The sequence below is a fragment of the Taudactylus pleione genome, unplaced genomic scaffold, assembly GCF_031769625.1.
Source record: "Taudactylus pleione unplaced genomic scaffold, aTauple2 ptg000386l, whole genome shotgun sequence".
In the NCBI taxonomy this organism is placed as follows: domain Eukaryota; kingdom Metazoa; phylum Chordata; class Amphibia; order Anura; family Myobatrachidae; genus Taudactylus; species Taudactylus pleione.
Window position 1 is genome coordinate 11677923 of NW_028284787.1, and position 24823 is coordinate 11702745.

Here is a 24823-nt window from a genome sequence, read left to right on the forward strand (position 1 = left end):
CTTAAATTCTTCAGAACGCACAGTCGGTGTTCCAAAAATGTTTAAAGTATCTGTGGTATGGCCAATATATTGGATGGCACAACCAGATGTAGTAACATAGATGCCATAAGTATAACGGAAGTTCAAAAATGAATCAACAGTATATCTATTATGTTTAGAAAATTAGACTACTGTATTACTCCTATGTTCAGCATGTTCATATGTGTAGCATTTATCTTGGCCACATCTAAAGAAACCTTCTGGTTTAGGAGCCAACTAAGACAGCCCACATTCCTCGCTGGAAACATTAACTTTACTTTTAAGTAGTCCCAAGGCTAATTTCTGCTTCAGACTATATGCCTTCCTGAAAACCACTTTACTATTTCCATCCCACTCAGTGGTATTGTACCTATCTATTTTCAGAAGGGAGACGTTTTTTCAATAACTTTTCTACTCATTCAGAGGCTGAAGAATTATATTGCATCTCTATTACTTCGGCCTGAGTACAATTCTGTTTTAGAAGTCGACAATGTCTGTCTCTCGATCTGCCTCACTTCCAACAGTGCTTTATATAATAGTTCACTTGGATATTCCTGTTCTATAAATGCCCCATATAAGGCCTCAGATTGATCAAAGAAGGTCTCTATGCTGGAACAATTCCTGCGCAAGTGCAGGAATTGACCTTTAGGAATGTTATTTTTCCAGTAGTTAGAATGACAGCTTATATTAATATATAGAGATATTTATTACAGTCAACATTCTTGGTATACGTAGATGTACATAATCTATTGTTTCTAATGGTTAACGTGATGTCCAAATAATTTAATTTGGTATCATGACAATTACAATTACAATTTTAAACCAAAATCATTTGTGTTTAAGAAATCAACAAAACAAGTGACTGATTGATTTTTTCATTTGGGAAGGGGTTTATCAATCATCTATGTATCTTCCATAAAGAACCAGGTTTGCACCAAATTTGCAGCACCACATGTAGCGCTCCTCAATACTCCCCATGTAGAGGTTGGTGAGACTCATGGCGAACCTGGTTCCCATGGCTATCCAAATAAAATTGTGACTCAAAAGATAAGTAATTGTGGTGTAATATAAACCTGATGGTGGACAATACAAAATTACATGATGCCTGTCATACATGGATCTTGTTGTAGGTAATACTAAACTGCTGATATACCCTGTTCATGCGGAATATTGGTATATAGTGCTTCCACGTCACATGTAAGTAATTTCTATGAATCTCTCCATTTTTATATCTCTAATTTTCTGTAAGAAATGCATTGTATCCCTAGTGTATGACTGTAGCGACATCACATGACCCTGTAAGTATGAGTTTACAAAATAAGATACATTTGTTGTCAAGGACCCAATACCCAAGATTATTGGGTGTCCTGGGGGTGAGGTGATAAACTTATGGAATTTCAATAAGTGATAGTTTCTAAGGAAACAGCCCCATTTACTAAGGCTGTGAAATGTATCAACTCTACTTTTCCTAACATCGTTTAGAGACAACCAGTACAAGTCCCTGCAAGGGTCCAGTGACAGTGGTGTAAGAGGGGCTCACTTCAGTCATCTCTGAGCTTCCGCATGCAGCAGCAGAAAGAGGTGGTTCTTTCCAGCTCCTGAACTTTCTTACCAGCAGCAGCAGCAGGTCAGGAATCAGATACCCGGAATCTTTAAAATAGCCATGCACAGCATTAATAACACTGGTTACTAACAGTGTACAGATGTGATTATCCTTAAGACCAGGTAGTTGTCAGTTTACATTAGCAGAAACTGCTTATACTAATACAGTTGGGGGTTTGCTTGCACTTAAGATTTTTTTAAATGATCTTCATCATATTTTCCTGTAAAAATAATAACAACAGTCACTGCAGCACTATCAATGCTCTTTGCCAAATTGCTGGAGTTGAAGCTATTCCAAAGAGAAGATGGCTGTACTGGAAAAACCTTTGTGTGCATGTTGATTGTTGTATATCTTTGACGCATCTGCAAGGTCAAGTTGTACAAAGACTTGTGGTAAATCTATATTTGTAAAGAGGTATCCTGCCGATAGAGCTGCAAAATTGTCCTCCATCGTTGGTAGCAGATATATTTCTTTGTACTGCGGTGGATTGATCATTGTCTCTGCACTGCAAGCAAGGAGGGACAGACTGGAGCCTGTGCTGCCAGGCAGCTAGAGTCTACATTAGCGCTTTTACACCAGGCATTGGTACATCAGTTGCACTCACACCATATGCACAGGGCTCTGAATAACCCTATTACGGCCACTCTGTACTCAGATGTGACAGATACAGCATATCAATATCATATGGGAGCGGTGAAACATGCAATTCTGAAGAGCAAAGTATATTAAAATCATAGAAAAATAAAGTCACCCCCTCTTCGCGCCCCTGACATTATACACAATAGATATTTATTTGAACTCTTTCTTAAGCACTACATGGGCACATAAAGCAGGGAGGCTCTCACATCCATCCCTTCCCAAGTGTGCCTCTGTCACCCCCTCCCCATGTGTGCCTCTGCTACCTTCTCCCCAAAGGTGCCTCTGTGACTGACTCTGATCCCGATGGCTGGGGACTATCGATCAGAAGTACTGTGGATGTGCTTACCTGCTTAAAGATAGCAGGTAAGCACAATATTTTCTTTAATAAATCATATGGACTTTTTCTCTCTTCAAAGGGTTACTTTCATCTGTAACCCTGCAATCGCCAGGGCTCATTGGACCTTTGCATCCAATGGGTCCAAGGCTAGGTGGGAGCATAAGAGGGACCCTGCCTATTTCATCTGTACTGAGCCCCACAATTTCTTATGGCAGTCCTGCCCAGAACTAAGTAGTAAAGTTATAAATAATTTTTCTGGCTGTCACAGCTAAATTTTAATTTGCTTAATTTTTTTTAAATCAACAATGAAAGGACTCAACCTAAATGCAAAACTTGACATTTTGGTATATGAAGCATTAAGGAAATATAAAGTGTTCAGTGTTAATCTGATATTACACTGCAACTTTGATTAAAAGTTAAATATTACTTTCTTACTGCCTTACAGACAACTGAAGGGCTTCTCACATATTTATGACATTTGTGTCTATTCTAAGAAGCAACATGGCAACCTGCAGCCAAGAGATGACGGATACATCATGGTGGAAATCTACAGTTGATAATAAATAAAAAAAAATATATAAATATACCATACCTCCCAACATCTATAGTTGGGGAATTGTAACATGCAGGTGACTCCACTATGTTGTGTGCTTCCAAAGTGCTATACCACACCTGTCAAATGCAATTCTCTAAAAACACAAATTGAATACCAAGCGCGTCATGGCTGGTGTACATGACACCTAATTCACTGCTGCTTTTATGCAGAGCAGCATTGAACAGAACATACCTCCCAAACTTCCAGCCCACAGCTGTCATTGATCGGGAAGGAAGAACAGAGCCCTCAAACTGGGATTGTCTGATCTAAACCGGGACATTTTGGACATATAGAGTACACAGTTAAGGACAGTAATTAATATGACATTGGTTTTCTTTCATTTGTGGTATAATATTGTATGCTATGTTAGATGCTTACAAACTTACCATATTTCTTGGATTAGACATGAGAAAATGTTGTGCAACATGCGCTGGCAGGAGGTTGAAGAGAATTCTTTTGTTATCTAATTTGACTCTCTCCATGTCATCTCTCTCCTCTTCTGCCTATAATTGAAAAATTTTACATATTAACTAATATTATTACAATTCTAAAACAAAAAAATATACTTTATGGAAATCAAATTAACAATTATAAATTGAAAAAAAATATACTTTATGGAAATCAAATGGACAAGGAAAAAATGTCTGGGCTTATAACCACTATGAAAAATACTCCTTAAAAGCTGTTTTGACAATTTATTGGCAACATAGTAATAAGAATATCAATAACAAAATAGAACTGCAGTTCCTAGGATATTAAATACAATGTTAGATAAACTGAAAAAAATAGATCAATCAGTGCACTGAGTTATGATAAAAATGAGTAACCAAAAAGAAAGTCCCAACTAATAAAAAACGTGTAGAAAAGAAAATATGCAGCGCTGATAATAGATGCAGTTTAATATAAATATAAAAACAATACAATCATAGAAATAAAAACATATCAAAATGTATTTTTGTGTGGTAATATTGTGGATCCACTGCGATAGTAGATGGAGGTCCAAATAACAACCTCATAAAGCATGCATAATATCCTATAGGCACTATTGCTGCAGCAATATACTGGATGGGCACTGATGTAATGTCTCGCAAGGTAACTAGGGATATAGTTGTAAATCCAACAATGGGAAAGATTTTACCAGCTTATGTCCAGATGAAACGAGGGTCCCAAAATTAGCGATGGTATCACACCGGCGAACATCCAACGCACGGAAAGACCTCTGAAAGATTGATGCTGGAACCAGGGATGGCGTCCCAAGTTGAGAAAACTCCAATGCAGTTCCTGAATAGTGTCCAAGGTTCTTCCTATCAGACACTCATCATTTGGAGTGAATGGTAAAACAGCATGGTAGGTCTCCAGCAACTTGAAGCCCACTGATAATCCACGCGCTGTGCCAGCAGAATAAACACCAGCAGTGCACGGTCAGCCTCTGGCAGTATGGCCCGCTTGTGACTCCACTCTGCTATCTCCTTTACTTTCAGCTCCCGCTCAGTATAGGATCGACGGAGGAGTCAGACAGCAGCACTAGCAGCTGAACAGTCAAACCCAAAGTAGGTATGCTAGTTATAAATGGAATACAGTGGCTGAATGGAATAGTCCAGTGCAATGGCCTTGATGAATCCCAGCAATACTGCAGATACTAAGATGTACCCTTAACTAGTTTCTCCCCTCTCACAGGGGTTTTATCAAAAGGTCATATCAACCCTGTGCACATTGGAAGGCTATTTAAATGAGTAAGCGCCAATCAAATCCTACATGCAACAGCAGTTGTCAATTAACTCTTCTTTAGTTAGAAATTAGCTGAACAATTCACACATTCAGAGTTCACCTATTAAAAACAGCTCTTAAAGGATATTACTCATAGGAAAATAATGTAACTTAATTAATTCACATACATATATACCATATAATATATAAAACCACTAGATCCTCTGTTGAGTGAAAAATCTACTAATAATAAACATAAAAATAAATATAAAATCATATTAATGAGAATATATCAATTGAATACAGAAAAATTTATCCAATATGCATAAATATGTATCCAAATATAGACTCATATGCATACATAAATACACACCCACAAATAAGCATGTGCATGAATGTACACACACATATAATAAGACAGAAAAACAAAAGGAAATAATGAAAGAAAGCAAAAAGATATAATGAAAAAAAGAGGAATAAAATATATATACTGTGTCAATTCGAACACATCCCAGGTGCTTTAAATATATCATTCCTATAAATTAGGGAAATGAAAAGACAAATCCGGCCTAACCATGGACCAATATGAACACCAGATCTAGCCTTCAGACAGTCCCCCAAAGATAAACTGCGTCAACAAAAGTTTAAAATATTCGGCACACCCCCAAAAAATAATGTTTAATTTTGGGGGTAAAAATAAAAGGGGAACAAGGGGCCTGATTCAGAGCCGGAAATTAGCGCTCGCTCATCCTGAAAATAGGGGTGGCTATTCAAATGAACCGTTCGCTGTTTGCGGTCTGTTCACGCCTCTAGGTCTGAACGAGCGAACAAAACTTGCGGTCGTTTTTTGTGAAACTACGCCCCCTGGCCGCTCGCATCCTCCGTCATGTCCGCTATTTATTAGATTAATCGAGTACATCGAACAGGGTATGAACTGCTCGCTATTCTTGTGGTTGGTTTTTGCTACCACAATTTTGCGAGCAGTTCTGGCTTAAAAAAAACCCAGTGACGTGGTCAATGATGCTGCAGTTTTAAATATGCACACCCATAAAACGCTCCACTCCCCGTTTTCAAGCACCTTCCCCTGTTACCACCCACATACGCCTCATCCTGTCACTCAAATTAGCAGGCATTCGCTATTTTGCGAGCACATGAATTTCAGCCGCACTGACTGGTTCGCGCATGCGTATAACGATCCGTACGCATGCGCAGTCGGGCAAACATCGCTCGGAGCGGACGAGCTGCCGCTTATGAGTGGCTCTGAATCAGGCCCAAAGTGCCAAACTATCCAAATTAATTCAGGTTGGGTCCCCATATATGCTGCATGGGCTTTCTTAATTGCGGGGACAATAGGCAGATGCAATTTAGCAGATTTGTAAAAATAACTTTAGGGACTTAAAAAAATGCTTACCCCCATTTTCATGTACCCCAAATTTGATAAATTATTTTTTTGGGGTAAAATAACTATTCCTAAGTGCTATTCTTTACCACTTCTTCATAGCCTCAAAATTGCACCTTGCGCGGCTATTACAAACCCCAACTTCCTTCAGCAGGCAAAAATGGGGGTACCCATAGTGATCCCCCATGTCTGGACATCTTCAGGGGGGTCCCAGGCATATTTCCCCAAAATTCCTGTTTTTTTGTAAATGGGGTGAAAGGTCATTTACAAAAAACAGGTAAAATTTTTCAGTTACATATAGCAGGTGAAAAAAAGTGCAGATTTGGAGTTTAGGGGTGCAGGCTTAAAAAAAATAGCCTGCACTTGGGAATGCCCCCTTAAAACGAAATGTGCCAAAATAAAAATCGGGACACCCCCAAAAAATTATTTTAAATTTTAGGATGAAAAAAAAAAGCCAAACTAAGTAAATTAATTCTAGTGGGGTCCCCAATTATGTGGCAGGTGTTTTTTTCATTGCGCAGAGTAGCGGCAGGTGTATTTTTTAAGAATTTAAAGAATTACCTTTAGGGTCTTAAAAATATGCTTACCCCCATTTTCATGTACCTCAAATATGATGGGACCACTTTTAAAAATGAAAAAAAAAAACCTATGTGCTCTTCTGCATCACTTCTTCAACGTCAGGAAAAATAACCACCTGCCGAATCTATTTAAATAGACAACTTCTGCAGGCAAAAACGGGGGTACCCATAGTGATCCTCGAGGTCAGGACATCTTTAGGGGGGTACTACAATTATTTCCCATATTTTTTCCCTGATCCAAGTTTTGCCTGTTCCCGATTTCACCTACTTTGGAATTGATTATGGGAAATAGCGGGCACACGCGCGATACTTTTCCGCCTGAAAATCAGGCAAAGGAGGCAAAAAGTCCAGCAGGCGAAAAGTCTGGACTTTTCACCTCAAACTGAATATGGGCCTTAATTGGAAACTTGGTTTCAGAGTGTTTAGAGAAAAAAAATAAAGTCCTATGTTGACTAAAACTACAGGTGATGCACCGTGACTGAGCACATTTGAAGCAATCCACAATCTTAGAGGGCCATTTTGACATCATAGAGGACACCTGTTTTCTTTTTAAAGAAACTGTGGGCCAATAAGTTCTTAAGACTATCTGCCTTTTTAAAGACAATTGTTGGTTTGACATCCAAATCATTTTTCAAGAGAGGGTCTAAAAGTAATATTTTATAATTTTTATTGAAAATCTTACGAAGTTTATAAGAGCAACTATTGTATTTGGAAATAAAGATACTAGACTTATCAATATTAGATTTCTGTCTTTGTTTATTAGAAGATTCTAAAAGAACATTACGATCCAAATCTTCAATTTTTTTCATGGAACCTTGTAATAATGATTCAGGGTAATTTATATCCTTAAAAATATCAAGAAGAGCAGTTGCAGCATAAACGCCTAAACTGGTCTGAGGAGATATTATCCAACCATTTTTTGTTATGATTACTTGTATAATCAATATAATTATTTGTATCTACTTCTTTATGGTGGGTACTGGTTTGAATTATGCCATCAGTAATGGTGAGCCTAATATCCAAGAAAGTGATGGTGGAAGGGTGAAAAGTGCTAATGAATTTAAGATCATAATCATTGTGATTCAAAAAATCAAAAAATTCTAATATGGAATCATCATCACCATCCCAAATAAAAAACAAATCATCTATCAAACATTTACATAGGACCAGGTTTGCATCGCATCTCTCCCCCCAGATTAAACACTCCTCAAGATGACCCATATAGAGGTTCGCGAAACTCGGTGCGAACCTGGTCCCCATTGCCGTACCGGTTCACTGCAAATAGTGAGTACGATTAAAAATAAAATTATTGTGAGTCACAATAAAGTGAATAGATGATAAAATAAAATCACAATGTGCCCTCTCTATCTCGATATTATTTAGTAAATAAGATTCCACTGCTTATATCCCTTCTGTATGAGGTATATTCTTATATAACGAACACACATCGCATGTAAGGAACCTATAATGTGGTAACCATTTAATGGTAGAAATACAGTTAAAAAAAATCAGTGGTATCCTTAAGGTGCGATCTGAGAGTGAGAACATGGGGTTTTAAAAAGTGATCAACATAAAAAGATAAGTTAGCAATGAGGGAACCCACTCCCAAAATAATAGGCCGACCAGGTGGATTGTGCAGGGATTTATGAATTTTGGGGTGGTGGTAGTAAATAAACGTGACGTGTAGGAAACAAAAATTCAAATTCTTTCTTGGATATCAGCCCACCACCAAGTGCATCATTCAAAAGATTTTTCAGTTCTCTTTGAAAACTCTTGGTTGGATCATCCTGAAGGACTGTGTAAAATGTCTCATCTGAGAGTTGCCGCATAGCTTCTCTAAAATAGACCTCAGTATCCTGTATTCCCACCCACCCCCCCTTATCTGCCATTTTAGTGATAATCTCAGGATCAGAGATTAACTCCTTAATTGCTGCTGTTTCATTAGGAGCAAGGTTATTTTTATATTTGAAAACCATCTGTTCTTTTTCGCACATAACTCTAAAATCTTCAAGAGTTTGTTTGTATAAAGCATCTATACATGAATTCTTGTATTGTACTGGGAAAATTGTGATTTCTTAGAGAATTTGGAGATATCCCCTGAGTGCTTGACATGTCATTATTAATATCATCTTGTTCATCAATCAAGGATTTCAAATCCATCAAAGCCTCAGTATTATTTTCATCCAATACTATTGGGAAAGCATCTATTCTAGATTTTTTTATTTTTCATTGCAAAATAACGTTTACGACAGACACTCCCTATAAAACGGTTTAACTCGACAAATAAATAAAAAAAAATTGGCTTAGAAGAAGGAGCAAAATTTAAACCTTTCATAAGTAATTTAGTTTGATCAGGGGTTAGTTCTCTGGAGGACAGGTTGTAAAGATCCCTGTTGATTACTAGTTTAACTAATTTCTTGGATTTTATTTCTTTTTGAAACCATTCGTCCTCGTGTACCTCTAAATCTGAGCTTCTTCTTGTTTTTGGAGTATCTATTTGTAGGGGGCTGTATCTATTGTATAGTTGCATCCTCTGTGTTTGTCTGTAATTCTGATCCCTCCCTCTGTTGGACTGAAAAAAATGTTGTCTCCCTCTATTGGTTTGATTTAATCTAGGTCTAACAACCTCAGGGTGTTTAGTGGAAGAGATCTTGGGTGAATTCATTTGTTTTTCATCATTAGGGTCAATCAAATGTTCTTGCTTATTGTATTCATTAGAGGATCCTTTGTCCCTAAATGAGTAACTTCTATCTCTCCCAATTTTAATTGTATTGGTTTTATTGTATGTTCTAACTCTATTGTTTTGATAGTCTCACTGATCTCTAATAAATTTAGCATTTTTCCTGTCAATGATATCTTTCTCAAATTTCTCTACCCTCTGTTTAACTAGTAAATCTCTCTCTTTAAACAAATGAATGATCTTTATGAGTTTCAAGTAATATTCTTTCTTTGTCAATCTCTTCAATAGTCTCTTTGACTTTCAGATCCCTATATTCAATTAAAAATTTCAATTTCATTAATGACACTGAACACTGATCCAATATATGGTCCCATTTTTCACCAAAGTTAGAATCATCCTGAAAGGAAGATGTTTGAATACTCTTAACCCTCTAGGAATAATATTGTTGGTAATATATTTCTGTAGCATGCACATGTCAAGCCAATGTCTAGTTTCAGTTTTCAAGAGATCTTCCAATTTAAAGAATGATCTGAAAAGATCTTCATTTCCATCAACATCAGTGTTACATATTGGTTCATTAAAATAATTCTGTCTCCTCCTACTTCTCTCATTACAACAATTAAGGGACATGATTAAACACCCAACAACAGAGGATCCAAAAAGAGTGTATAAAAAAAGTATATATATAAAAAATATATATTTATATATATATACAGGTTGAGTCTCCCATATCCAAATATTCCGAAATACGGCATATTCCGAAATACAGAATATTTTTACCATGTCTAAAATAATGAAACCTTTGATTTTTGATGGTTCAATGTACACAAACTGTGTTTAAGGCACAAAATTATTAAAAATAAAGTATAAAATGACATATAGGCTGTGTGTATAAGGTGTATATGACATATAAATGAATTTCATGTATCTACACAAACTTTGTTTGAGCCACAAAATTATTGAAAATATTGTATAAAATAACCTTCAGGCTGTGTATATAAAGGTGTATATGAATAATAAATGCATTCTGTGTTTAGATCTGGGCCCTATTCCTGAGACATTTCAAAATGGTATGCAATTATTCCAAAATATGGAGTATTCCGATATCCAAAATACCCTTGGTCCCAAGCATTTTGGATATGGGAGACTCAACCTGTATGTATATATATATATATATATATATATATATATATATATAAAATCACTAGAGAGAGGGCTGCTCCACAAGGCAAAAAAATATATACAAGAAAAAGTGATATAGTGGTGCGCCCTTTAACCAGGGATCATAAGTGGATTATTAGCAGCTGACATAAAGGGATACTGCCAGAACCCTTAAGAAAAGCAAATGGACAAGGAATACATTTCTGCGCTTATAACCACTATAAAAAATACTCCTTAAAAGCTGTTTTGACAATATATTGGCAACATAGTAATAAGAATATCATTAACAAAATAGAACTGCAGTTCTTAGGATATTAAATACAATGTTAGATAAACTGAAAAAGTATATCAACCAGTGCACTGAGTAAACTTATTCTTTTTTAGAAATTATCTGAACAATTCACACATTCAGAGTTCACCTAATAAAAAAAGCTCTTAAAGGATATTACTCATAGGAAAATAATGTTATCCAATTAATTCACATACATATATACCATATCATATAATCTTGAGGAGCGTTTAATCTTGGGGAGAGATTCGGCGCAAACCTGGTCCTCTATAAATGTTTTATAGATGATTTGTTTTTTATTTGGGATGGTGATGATGATTCCATATTAGAAATTTTGGATTTTTTGAATCACAATGATTATAATCTTAAATTCATTAGCACTTTTCACCCTTCCACCATCACTTTCTTAAATATTAGGCTCACCATTACTGATGGCGCAATTCAAACCAGTACCCACCATAAAGAAGTAGATACAAATAATTATATTGATTATACAAGTAATCATAACAAAAAATGGTTGGATAACATCCCGTCAGGCCAGTTTAGGTGTTTACACCGCAACTGCTCTTCCAAAGATATATTTTCTGAACAAGCTGTGCATCTTCTTGATATTTTTAAGGATAGAAATTACCCTGAATCATTATTACGAGGTTCCTTGAAAAAAATTGAAGATTTGGATCGTAATGTTTTTTAGAATATTCTAATAAATGAAGACAGAAATCTAATATTGATAAGTCTAGTATCTTTATTTCCAAATACAATAGTTGCTCTTATAAAATTCGTAAGATTTTTGATAAGTATTATAAAATATTACATTTAGACACTATCTTGAAGAATGAATTGGATGTCAAACCAACAATTGCCTTTAAAAAGGCAGATAGTCTTAAGAACTTATTGGTCCCCAGTTTCTTTAAAAAGAAAACAGAAGTGTCCTCTATGACATCAAAATGGCCCTCTAAGATTGTGGGCTGCTTCAAATGTGCTCAGTCATGGTGCATCACCTGTAGTTTTATTCTCTAAACACTCTGAAACCAAGTTTCCAATTAAGTCCTTTATTAATTGTAACAGCATTGATGTAATATATTTGTTACAGTGTCCCTGTAAATTACATTATGTATGGCGTACAACTAGATCATTAAAAACCAGGTTCTTAGAACATTGTAGGAACATTTTAAATGGTTTGGAAAAACACAGTGTTTCTAGACACTTCAAGTTACAACATTCGAGTGTCCCCAAGGGTCTTATGTTAATAGGTATAAAATCAATCCCCCCCACTCCAAGAGGGTTGAGATATTGTAAATTGTGTTTCCGAGAAGCTTCTGGATATACTGCTTGTGAACTCTGTTTCCAGAGGGGTTGAATGAAACTGTCAAACTTGATTTCTGATTTTGTAACATGGGGGTAGAAGGCTGGGGTAGAATTATGTTCTCAATAGATTTGGTGTTCATATCGGTCCATGGTTAGACCAGATTTATCTGTTCATTTCCCTAATTTATAGGAATGATATATTTATAGCACCTGGGATGTGTTAGAATTGACACAGTATATATATTTTATTCCTCTTTTTTTCATTATATCTTTTCGCTTTCTTTCATTATTTCCTTTTGTTTTTCTGTCTTATTATATGTTTGTGTACATTCAAGCACATGCTTATTTGTGGGTGTGTATTTATGTATGCATATGAGTTTATATTTGGATACATATTTATGCATATTGGATACATTTTTCTGTATTCAATTGATATATTCTCATTAATAAGATTTTATATTTATTTTTATGTTTATTATTAGTAGATTTTTCACTCAACAGAGGATCTAGTGGTTTTATATATTATATGGTATATATGTATGTGAATTAATTAAGTTACATTATTTTCCTATGAGCAATATCCTTTAAGAGCTGTTTTTAATAGGTGAACTCTGAATGTGTGGATTGTTCAGCTAATTTCTAACTAAAGAAGAGTTAATTGACAACTGCTGTTGCATGTAGGATATGATTGGCGCTTACTCATTTAAATAGCCTTCCTATGTGCACAGGGTTGATATGACCTTTTGATAAAATCCCTGTGAGAGGGGAGAAACTAGTTAAGGGTACATCTTAGTATCTGCAGTATTGCTGGGATTCATCAAGGCCATTGCACTGGAGTATTCCATTCAGACGCTGTATTCCATTTATAACCAGCATACCTACTTTGGGTTTGACTGTTCAGCTGCTGGTGCTGCTGTCTGGGTCCTCCTTCGATCCTATACTGAGCGGGAGCTGAAAGTAAAGGAGATAGCAGAGTGGAGTCACAAGCGGGCCGCACTGCCGGAGGCTGACCGCGCACTGCTGGTGTTTATTCTGCTGGCACAGCGCGTGGATTATCAGTGGGCTTCAAGTTGCTGGAGACCTACCATGTTGTTTTACCATTCACTCCAACACCAAAGGAGTTATATTAAATCGGATTACCAAACAAGGGTTAATTGCAAGCCAGGATTTCTGGAAACCTGTGCTTTTCCACCCAAGGGAGTGGTGAGTGACATTGCTACTCCGTTCCATTTGCTGGAGATTACCCCCTTGGATGTGGGGGAAGGTTACCAATACACCATTATATATGATGTGTATATACATATCTTTTTACTGAATTTAATCATGTACTCATACATCTTGATAAACAGGACTATTTTTTATTGTATATGAGTCATTCTTCAGATACATGTTTTTTTATTAGTTGGGACTTTCTTTTTGGATACTCATTTTTATCATTACTCAGTGCACTGATCTACTTTTTCAGTTTATCTAACATTGTAATTAATATCCTAGGAACAGCAGTTCTATTTTGTTATTGATATTCTTATTACTATGTTGCCAATAAATTGTCAAAACAGCTTTTAAGGAGTATTTTTTTATAGTGGTTATAAGCGCAGACATTTATTCCTTGTCCATTTGCTTTTCTTAAGGGGTTCTGGCAGTGTCCCTTTATGTCAGCTGCTAATAATCCACTATATCACTTTTTCTTTTTCTTTTTTTTAATGGAAATCAAATTAACAATTCTAAAATGAAAAAGATATACTTTATGGAAATAAAATTAATTCTATGTAAAGTCCACAAGTGAAAAAATAAAATTAGAAAATGTAAATATTTAATTGCAACAAACATTAAAAAGTAACCTATATTCTTATGCACCTTTTAAATTATCTCTAGATCACATATACCTCAGTAAAATTTGTGTGTCCTCTGAGTACTTTGTTATTAGCCTTTATTTATAGAGTGCAAATGCAGGTGGGGGGGTTCTGAGTACCCAGAGACTCCCACATAAGTACCAATTTTATTTTGCCCACGATCATAGGGGGTCATTCAGACCCACTCGCGAGCGGCAGTACGCTCGGAAGTGGGTCGATGTTCCCCACTGCGCATGCGCACGACGGAGGGAGCTCCGTCGTGCGCATGCGCAAGACCCGGCGAGCGACGGGCTTTCCATCGCTCGGGGTCTCGCACCAAAGGGGGGCGTACTGTCGATGTTGATTGACAGCACGCCCCCTTTGGTGGGCGTGCCGGGGGCGTGCCTGCCAGACGGAGGCGTTCCCATGGGAACGCCTACCGTCTGAAGCTGGCCCTACTGACATCACTAGTGATGTCAGTGGGAGTGAGTTTAGCTCTGATAGAGCCAAAATCACTCCAGGGCTTGTGGCTGGGAAACCCGACCGCAGGGTTTCCCTCGCAAGTCCGATGGTCGCGATGGTCAAGACCATCGCGACCATCTTTTTGGACGCTCGTATATGCTGTGGGTGGTGACCCACAGCTATACGAGCATCCAGGAGGACGCTCCATTTTAATGGAGGAGGGCCCTGATTCAGAGCAAGCACTCTGGTCAGAGCGTCCGGCTCTGAATCAGGGCCATAGTTCCTTGTGGCATTATGCAGCGACTTGCTAGTCTGTGAGTGGGGATGGAGCCAATTTCATGTGATTCTATGCGATTTGTATAATTTTGGCCCCACTCACTCGCCATAGATCAGAGGTTCTCAAACTCTGTCCTCTGGACCCCACGCAGGTCATGTTTTCCAGGTCACTCAGCAGCTGCACAGGTGTAGTCATTACTCACTGACACATTTTAAAAGATCCACAGATGGACTTAATTATTTCAGTTGTGATTCTGTGGGGAGACCTGGAAAGTGTGCACTGTTTGGGATCCTAAAGACTGAGTTTGAGAACCTGTGCCATAGATGAACAACTCACACCATTATGCTGCAGGGGGCAGGGCCTAATGATGCAATGTTCCCAGTTCCATCCCCCCATCAATGACCTGCTGCAGTATCTAAGGCTCCCAAAGTAAATTAAAGTGTGTGTGTGTATTGTGATAAAAGCAAAGGAAAGTTGTAAATGGGCACTATATGCGCCCTAGATTCCTAGCTTCTGTCTGGTGGGCAGAAGCTACTTGGTAACAATTGTTTGTCAGAACATCTGTGAGAGGCTGATATAAGGTGTGTCAGATGCTAGTCTTAGTCTCTCACTACCTGACAAAAAGGCAGCAGGCCTATTGAGAGACACTGATTACTGGCTGTAACTACCGTGCTATTACTATTGCATTGTAAGAGGGATGTTCGGGTCCTCCACAATGAGAGAGGGAATCACTTGTTTAGTTGGAGCCAGACAGGCCAGACTTCTTTTATGTTTTATTTATCTTTATGCTGCTAAATAAAACTAGTTGCGGCTGCTTGTACAAAGGCTCTGGACCAGTGGCGTAATTAGGGTATTTGGAGCCCAGGGCAAATTTGAAAACGGAGCCCCCCCTAACACACCGATATGTGCGCGCGGGAAAAAATGGGCGTGGTCACTTAAAAATGGGGCATGTCAACATGACACACCCCTTTATTTTCACGCTGAACATTCCTATCCATATGCACCTTAACCCCAGTAGTACCCCTTATACAGTACCCCCAGTATGCAGTTGTGGTCCCTCTTATGCAGGCCCATAGTAGTGCCCCTTATACAGTACCCCCAGTAGTGGCCCCCCCAAATGCAGTGCCCCACGTAGTGTTCCCCTTATGCAGTGCCCCCAGTAGCAGTCCCCACAATGCAGTGCGCCCAGTAGCAGTATCCCCTTATGCAGTGCCCTTTATATGGTGCCCCCAGTAGTAGTCCCCCCTATGCAGTGCCCTTTATATAGTGCCCCCAGCAGTAGTCCCCCCCCCCATGCAGTTTTCCCAGTAGTGGTCCCCTTATGCAGGCACCCTGTAGTGATCCCCCCTATCCAGTGCCCCCTGTAGTGGCCCTTCCTATTATTGCCCCCAGTAGTGGTCCCCCGAGTGCAGTGCCTCTAGCAGGCCCCTTTCATAATGCCCCCAGTGGTAGTTCCCCCCCAAGTAGTAGTCCCCAGTAGAGTAGGTGCTCCCAATGGTGCCCCCAGTAGTAGCCACCCCTCCCCGAGTAGAGGTCCCCCCCAGTAGTAGCCACCCCTCCCCGAGTAGAGGTCCCCCCCAGTAGTAGCCACCCCTCCCCCAGTAGAGGTCCCCCCAGTAGCAGTCACCCCTCCTGCAGTAGAGGTCCCCCCGGTAGTAGCCACCCACCTCCCCCGTTGTGCAGATAGGTTACAAAAGAAAAAAAAATATATATATCTATAAAAATATACTTACCTGAATCTCTGCTCCTGCTCCTGATCGCGACGCCGCTCCGGCCCGGGCGGGTGCGCTCAGCATTATGGGACAGACGTCATGACGTCAGTCCCATTACCCACTGCAGAAGCCGGACGGAAGTCCGGCTCTTGCAGTGGGTGCTGCAGCAGTCAATGAGAGTCTATCTGACTCTCCTTGGCTGCTGTTTAACACACGTATCGCCGCCAGCGATGCGTGTGTTATGCACAGCCTGAGCCCGCCTCCTGGGGGAGGGAACGGGCTCAGGCGTGCAGCACAGGACCGGCGCTGGAAGTCTAGTGCCGGTCCTGTGTAAATGTGTAGCGCTGACCGCACTCATTGCGGTCGGTGCTACACTGGCTAACTAGGGCGGACGGGCCGGTACCGTGGCCGGCGGCGCCCCCCCGCGCCGCCAGTCCAACGGCACCCAGCGCACGAACCCCGCCCACCCTGCCCTAGTTACGCCACTGCTCTGGACTGGTGAGCTACTAATTGGCTGCTGTGTGAAAGTGCACCTTTCTACCCCAGAAGATTCGTATCCTTACCCTGATCTTGCCATAATACTGTATGTATGTGTTCAATGTAGCATATGTGTGCTATACAGTATGTCTGGCTTTGGCATTACTCCCCTGCTAGTAGGAGCCTGGTGTTGGTTGAAGGAAATACGGGGTAACCCTATGCATTTTTCCCTGTATTTCCTCTACCAGGAGCCCGGTGCTGGTTCATTGAAATAAGGGGGAACCTCACACCATATCCCCCCCCCCCATATTTTGCCTTCAAAATAGCATTAATTCTTCTAGGTACACTTGCACAAAGTCAGGGATTTTGAAGGATTATAGTCCGGTGTATGATTAACCAATCATACCAAACAGGTGATTAAGATTATCATTTTCATATGTACAGATGTGTCCTCATACATCTAGCCTCCTTTGCACGTTAAACAGCCCTTCTAATAGCGCCATGCTGTGGCGTGACTCGGTAGAACAGAGTGTCTTTATGTGTGGATTTTTACCTTTAAATGAATCTTATTCACACAGTGATGCGAATAGCTAGCACAAGCAGCTTCTGTTGATTAATGTGATATGCGGCCTGCCTGTGTTCTCTGTGCATCTGCGGGTGTATCTGCATGCAATACGCTATGCTACAGTGTTACAGGTGCTGACACTGTAACGTAGCATTTCACATTCAGATACACCAGCAGATGCACACAGACATGCTGCATATCATTTTAATCAGCAGAAGCTGCTTGTGCTAGCTATTCGCAACACTGTGAATAAGATGCACTTGAAGGTAAAAAGTCACATAGATGCTCGGCACTGAGGCACACAGTTTCCTTGTTGTGTGGCGCGACTTGTAGCACATGGAGGATAGATGTATGTGGACACATCTGTAGGTTGAAACAGTCATTAACTGAAACAGAAATGGCTATGTAGGAGGCTTAAAACTGGGTGTGGAACAGCCAAACTCTGCTACAAAAGTGAGGTTGTCTAAGACAGTTTCATATCACAGGTCATACACAAGGTAGTTATATTGCATCAGCAAGGTCTCTCCCAGGTAAACATTTCAAAGTAGAATGGGGTTTTAAGATGTGCTGTTTTGAAGTAGCACAAAGAAACGGGCAACGTTGATTACCTTAGACGCAGTGGTGAACCAAAGAAAGTTAGTGCATCAGATGAAAGACACATCATGCTTACTTTCCTTTGAAATTGGAATATGTCCAGCAGTACCATCAGCTCAGAACTGGCAGAAACTAGTGGGACCCAGGTACACCCATCTACTATTCAGAGAAGTCTTGCCAGAAGTGGTCTTAATAGATGAATTGCGTCCAAAAAGCCTTCGAAGTGGAAACAAGGCCAAGAAACTCAACTATGCAGGAAAACATAAGGACTGGGGTGCAGAAAAGTGCTCTGGACTGATGAGTCAAAGTTTGAAATATTTGGCTGTAACAGAACTCAGTTTGTTCGCTGAAGGGCTGGAGAGCGGTACAATACTGAGTGTCTGCAGGCAACACTGAGATGCACAGTGGAAGTTCCTTGCAAATTTGGGGCTGCATTTTAGCAAATTGAGTTGGGAATTTGGTCAGGATTAATGGTGTCCTCAATGCTAAGAGATACAATCAGGTACTTATCCATCATGCAATACCACTAGGAAGGCGTCTGATTGGCTCCAAATGTATTCTGCAGCATGACAACAACCCCAAACATACAGCCAATGTCATTAAGAACTATCTTCAGCGTAAAGAAGAACAAGGAGTCCTGGAAGTGATGATATGGCCCCCACAGAGCCCTGATCTCAACATCATCGAGTCTATCTGGAATCACATGAACAGACAGAAGGATTTGTGCAAGCCTAAATCAACAGAAGATCTGTGTTTAGTTCTCAGAAGATCTGTGATAACTTCTATTTTTGAAAGCTTTCTTATTTTGCAGCTTTTCTTCCACACCACTTTAAGACCTTTGCACAGTACTGTGTGTGTGTGTGTGTGTGTGTGTGTGTGTGTGTGTGTGTGTGTGTATGTATGTGTCTATATATATATATATACATATATATATATATATATATATATATATATATATATATATATATATATACATATATATATATATATATATATACACACACATCCCTGGCAGAGCATCACCAGGGATGAAACCCAGCGTCTGGTGATGTCTATGCGGTCCAGACTTCAGGCTGTAATTGCCTGCAAAGGATTTGCAACAAAGTATTAAAAAGTGAAAATTAGATTTAGGATTGTTTAGTTTGTCCCATTACTTTTGGCCCCTTAAAAAGTGGGAGGCACATATAGAAACAATTGTAATTCCTACCCCGTTCACCTGATTTGGATGTAATTACCCTCAAATTAAATCTGAAAGTCTGCAGTTAAAGCACATCTTGTTTGTTTCATTTCAAAGCCATGGTGGTGAATAGAGGCCAAAATATGAAAATTCTGTCAATGTCCCAATATTTATGCACCTGACTATATACAGTCCCTGCCTGATTGACAAACAGTGGCATTTAATGAGCGGTGTGGGGCAGCCGGCCTTCCCGGAAAGGGGGACGTGTTGGGTTCATTTTCTGGGAGTGGCAAGGCCAGAGGCTGCAGTTTCCTAGTCTTGCTAGCCGGCCAGCCTGCGTAAGCTGAGGCTTACTCAGCTGGCCAGTGCCTTCTACCATCACCCCCCCATATGCAGAACCAATTTGCATATTCTAAGCTATGCATGTTAGGATCTGTGGGCTTGATTCAGACCTGCTAGCGAGTGCACAGCACTTGCAAGCGGGTCGATGGTCCCTCACTGCGCATGCGCGAGACCCGGCCAGCTTCCGGCTCTATTGCGGCTTGCGATGGACGAGACACTACCACAAGGGTCACGTCACAAGTACGATGGTCGCGACCATCACCTGGCCGCTCTCAAAAGCTGTGGGTGGTCACCCCTAATCTTAGCGAGTGACCAGGAGGCCGGCTCACATAAAAAGCGAGCGCTGTGAAAGAGCGTCCGGCTCTGAATCAGGGCCTGTGTTTATTGTGGACCCGGGGTGGAAACAGGAGCAGACACCGGAACAGATTTAAACTGAAAGGTGGGTTGTTTAATGTGACTGTTGGTAGACTTGAACAATGATAATACTGATTAACATCTGTGACCGAAGGAACAATAGTGATGCAACGAATGAATGTCCAGATCAGTGACAGAACTAAAATAAAGTCTTGATTAACTGAGGTAACTGTGGAGCTGAAGGAAAAGTCCAGTAAGTCAGTGGTAGGGAATCCAGGAATACCGTGATAATAGCTGAAAAGGAAATCAGGTAATGCTGAGACGATGTCTGAACAAGGTTATCCAGAAATGCTGTAATAGTTGCTGAAAGGGAAAGCAGGTAATGCTGAGATGATTGCTAAACAGGGTAATCCGGAAATGCTGTAAACTCAGGTGCAGGCTGGAGTAGGTAACTGGAACAACAGGTTCAGGAAGGAATGGGTAGCTTTGGGAACTTCAGGTTCAGGGAGGAGTTGGTAGGTAGCAGGAGCAGGACTTGATCCACAGCAGGAAGCAAGGCAGGGTAGCATGGTGCAGGTTTGCAGGGAGCCAGCTGGACACAAAAAATAGAACGAGTAGTACTTAGCACTTCAGATGTGTCATAATGATCGGGGAGCTGTGCTCTAAACCCGAACAAACCCGAACAAGGGGCTTGTTCGGGTTTAGAGCACAGCTTACCGATCATTATGACACATCTGAAGTGCTAAGTACTACTCGTTCTATTTTTTGTGTCCAGCTGGTATGTGTACCTTGCCACACATGGTGATGTAATAAATGTCTAGTAATTTATGTTGTGCTGGTCCTGGTTCCATTTCTGCAATTGGATGCGTTTGGTATATAGATTCCGTAGACCTGGCACCCGCTGAGAATACATAAGCTGTGTGCGTTCCGTGTTCTATATATATATATATATATATATGTATATATATATATATCTTATAAGTGGTAGCATCACAAGGGTTAAACTTTGCATACATGCAAGACAGTAATGAGCAATCTCATAAATAGATCATAAATGAGTGATACAACTATATTTATAGCAGCTGTAAAACTTTTAACTCTTTGCTCTTCATGGAAGTGATAATGGAAGAAAATACAAAAAGGATATTGTAAACCAGTTACAGTATTTGCAGAGATATTTGTCTGCTGATATACTGTATTATCTGCTTCTGAATTGAGGATTGATTTTTTAAATTGGATTAACCTGGGCTAATACAACTAATTCATATAAAATATGTTTTTCATATCATTACTTAATTAAATCCAGAATAACACCCAAATTAAATAGATCCAGGTAACATTTCGGAATTAAACCAATGTATTAATGTAGGTATTATTAAGGTAGGTATTACCTGCATAGCCCAAAGGTAGTCCAGGCGTAATTTCAAGTCCACCTGTCTAGAGTGAAGTGCCAAAGCACTGGAAAACAGCAGAATGGCTAGAATGGGTTCATAACCTCGCATATAAAATGATCCCCGCCTTTAAAAAATATAGAAGATACAAACTTATTGCCAACATAAATGATAAAAGCATAGAAACTTTATAATTGCAAAAGTTAAATAACATGCAAAATACATTATAGTATGTAGTGGCGGATCCAGGAGGGGGCAATCAGGCTGATCACCCCCCAGTAACACACACACCTTGCCCTCTAGGCAGCGACCTTCCTTTCCTCCCTGGGGCAGAGCTCTCAGCCAGCTCCGCCTCTTTTCTCCTTCAGACGGCCACAACCTCCCTCTCCTCCCTGGTGTTGAGCTCTCAGCTGGCTTTGCCTTCGAGGTGGAGCCAGCTGTGTGCTGGACCCTGCAGAGGAGAGGGAGGTTGTTGCGGCCTGAAGGACAAAATATGTGTTCCAAATCCTCCCCCCTGGATCTGCCAGTGATAATACATATCTTGTTGATTGAATATATGACAAGTTTACAGTATCCAATTTAGAATATGAAAATCAACACAAATCACATAATTAAGCTATTGCCCTGCCTATTTCAATAGGAAGGTGGATGAGATTTAGAAGGATGTTTTGAAATTTGTGTGTTTCCTGGGCAAGTATATTTTACATTGTGACCTTATACAGAGTTGGATGCAATTTACATCTAAACTCTATATAGGATACATCAGGAAAATGAGGTGTGGCTTCACTGCTCACTGTACATAATTCATACACATTACAGTAAATGGGCGTAACCAAAGTCACATGGAGCATGTTAAAATTGATGGTGGAGAACTGCACATGAGCATGACCCATTTTTTGCATGTGCAGAACGGGTCTTGCGAGATCACTTGCAGTACCCCCTAAGCTGAAGCATGATTGACATGCTGTAGCCATTTGGGGGTGGGGGTGGTGACACTGGCAATTTTGCAAAACAGTAAAATGCAATCCCTGCTTTGCAGGCATGCCGAGGCCACGGTCTGCATCTTCGGATCTGCGATGCTGGCAGAAGATGTCATTATTCTTCAGATGCCTCCTGCTGCATTAGCATATTTGAGCATCGCTGCTGCATCTAAAGCTTATAACTTATAACTCTGAATCTAACCCACAAACATAAGGCAGTTTAAAAGAATATATAGATGTGTCATTATACACCTTTGCCGCAGTCATGCTAAAAATCTACACTGGACTTATCCTTGGGTCAATCACACATTCCGCTGGTATATACATTAACTCTGCCAAACCACCATCTGTACACACATTCACTGCAGGTTATGGGCCCAGGCAAACAAGTCTGAGAAAATGCCCAGACACACAAGTGTAAGAAAGCACCCAAACACATAAGTGAGAGAAAGTACCCAGACACATATGTAAAGAGGACCCAAAGCACACAGAGTATATACAGAATTGTCCCAGGCACATTGTTAAGTTTGTTACAAATACCAAAGCAGTGCTGATGTGCCATATTAGCCACATGAGTGTGTTTAAGCTAAAGAGTGTCATAGAAAACACATTTTAAAGCATAGAAGTTGCAGAATAATGGTTGTAAGGAGCACACATACAGGAAAGACTGTGGAAAGTAACAGTAGATCCCGGTGACAGTGCATGCCCAGATGATGCAGAGAGAGCTATGGGTACCATAGGCTTGAGTGTGGAGCAACATTTATACACCATAATTCATGGAAAAGTGTCAGATAGAGACAAAGTGTCAGCTAGAGACATGTGGAGAGCACTGCAAAAGGCACATCAGGACGGCAGTCTCATCAGAAGAATACATCTAGGACGTGCACTGTATAATACAAGTTACACAAATGCTGAAGTATGAGTGATTACATAGACAGGATGATGTCCGTCTCTCAGCAGTTAACATCTGTTGGTGTACAAATGTAGATGATGAAGATATAGGAATGGCCATGCTTCAAAATCTAACATCAGAGTTTGACTTCTTAGTTGTGGCGTTAAAGATTCAGGAGCATGTACCCTGTTAATCAAATGCTGAGATAGCTACATTACAAGTAGAGTGAGAAGTTCAGAAAATGTAAGTTTGTGTTAGAGTTGTCACAAGAGAAGTCACAAAGCAATCAACTGCAAGCAGAGAAAAGTGAATCATATGCAGAGCCAGAAATGTGATGACAGAGATCAGTCAGCTCCGAGTGTTACAGATGACCACAGAAAGTTTTGTAGGTATATTGATTTAGGTGCAACAAGACATTTCAGCTGTAATGAGAAGTAGTTCACCAAGCTAAGCGAGTATCAAGGAAATTGGCAATCAAACATTGACAACCACAACAGTTGGGACAATTAAAGCTTGCTTGAGGACTGGATCAAGAGCAAAAGTCACATAAATCCAAAATGGATTTTGTATACCAGAGATGGGAACAAATCTTCTTGCCAACAGTGTACTAGAACAAAGAGGCCACAGGGTTCAATTTGTCAATGAGAAGTGCATTGTGAGAAACAAAAGTGGGACAATTATTGCTACAGGCACAAGATGCCAGCAATTGTAAGTCCTTGATACACGGTACTGCTATGCAATTATGACAAGTGAGTCACAGTCATCAGAACTCTGGCATAGAAGATTAAGTCACCTTGGGTATGATAGTGTAAAGTCTGTTAGTGGATGCAGATAATTTGAAGTGACAAAGAAAATCGCAGACTACAAAAGACTTGTAGAGAATCAAGCAGGCCGCAGAGTGAAAGTACTGAGATCTGATAATGGTGAAGAATATCTCAAAAGAGAGGTGGAACAATTATTCGGAAAATATGGTATAGAGCATCAGTTGACCACTGCCTATACTCCAGAGCAAAACGTTGTTAGTGAACGAGCAAACAACATAACACCTATTTAAGCCTGGTGAAAAAGAAAAACAAGTGTTAAACATTTGGAAGTACTGCTTACGTCCGTATACCAAAAGAGAGGACACACTAACTAAACCAATTACCCTAACACCTAAATTTACCCTAATACCCTAACCTTACAAGGCAGACTGGATTGGCCATGTGGTTCTTATCTGCCATCAAAATCTATATTTCTACTGTATGTAAGAACAAAATGGTTGATCTGCTATCCAGTGGTCTCACTTTTAAACCCTCTACCACTGTTCACGATTCAGAATAGCATTTTCTCATTCTGAAAGGAGACATATCTGGAATGACAATGGCAGATGACTATAATGCCACACTAGATAGCCAACTGGAGATATTTAAACATCCCCCAACCTCTTCCTAAAACGGGATTGCCAACATTAC

At 39.9% G+C, this 24823-nt stretch overlaps 1 protein-coding gene across 2 annotated transcripts in view; it reads right to left on the minus strand.

The window, feature by feature from the left end:
- ADCY1 (adenylate cyclase 1) overlaps positions 1-24823 on the minus strand; it is a 480535-nt gene that overhangs the window by 52566 nt on the left and 403146 nt on the right. For both annotated transcript variants that reach the window (XM_088445657.1, XM_088445656.1), the window contains 2 exons: positions 21498-21624; positions 3579-3695 (listed from right to left, as the gene is read on the minus strand). In XM_088445657.1, the coding sequence (XP_088301783.1) occupies positions 3579-3695; positions 21498-21624 (244 nt within the window). The remainder of the gene's footprint in view (positions 1-3578; positions 3696-21497; positions 21625-24823) is intronic.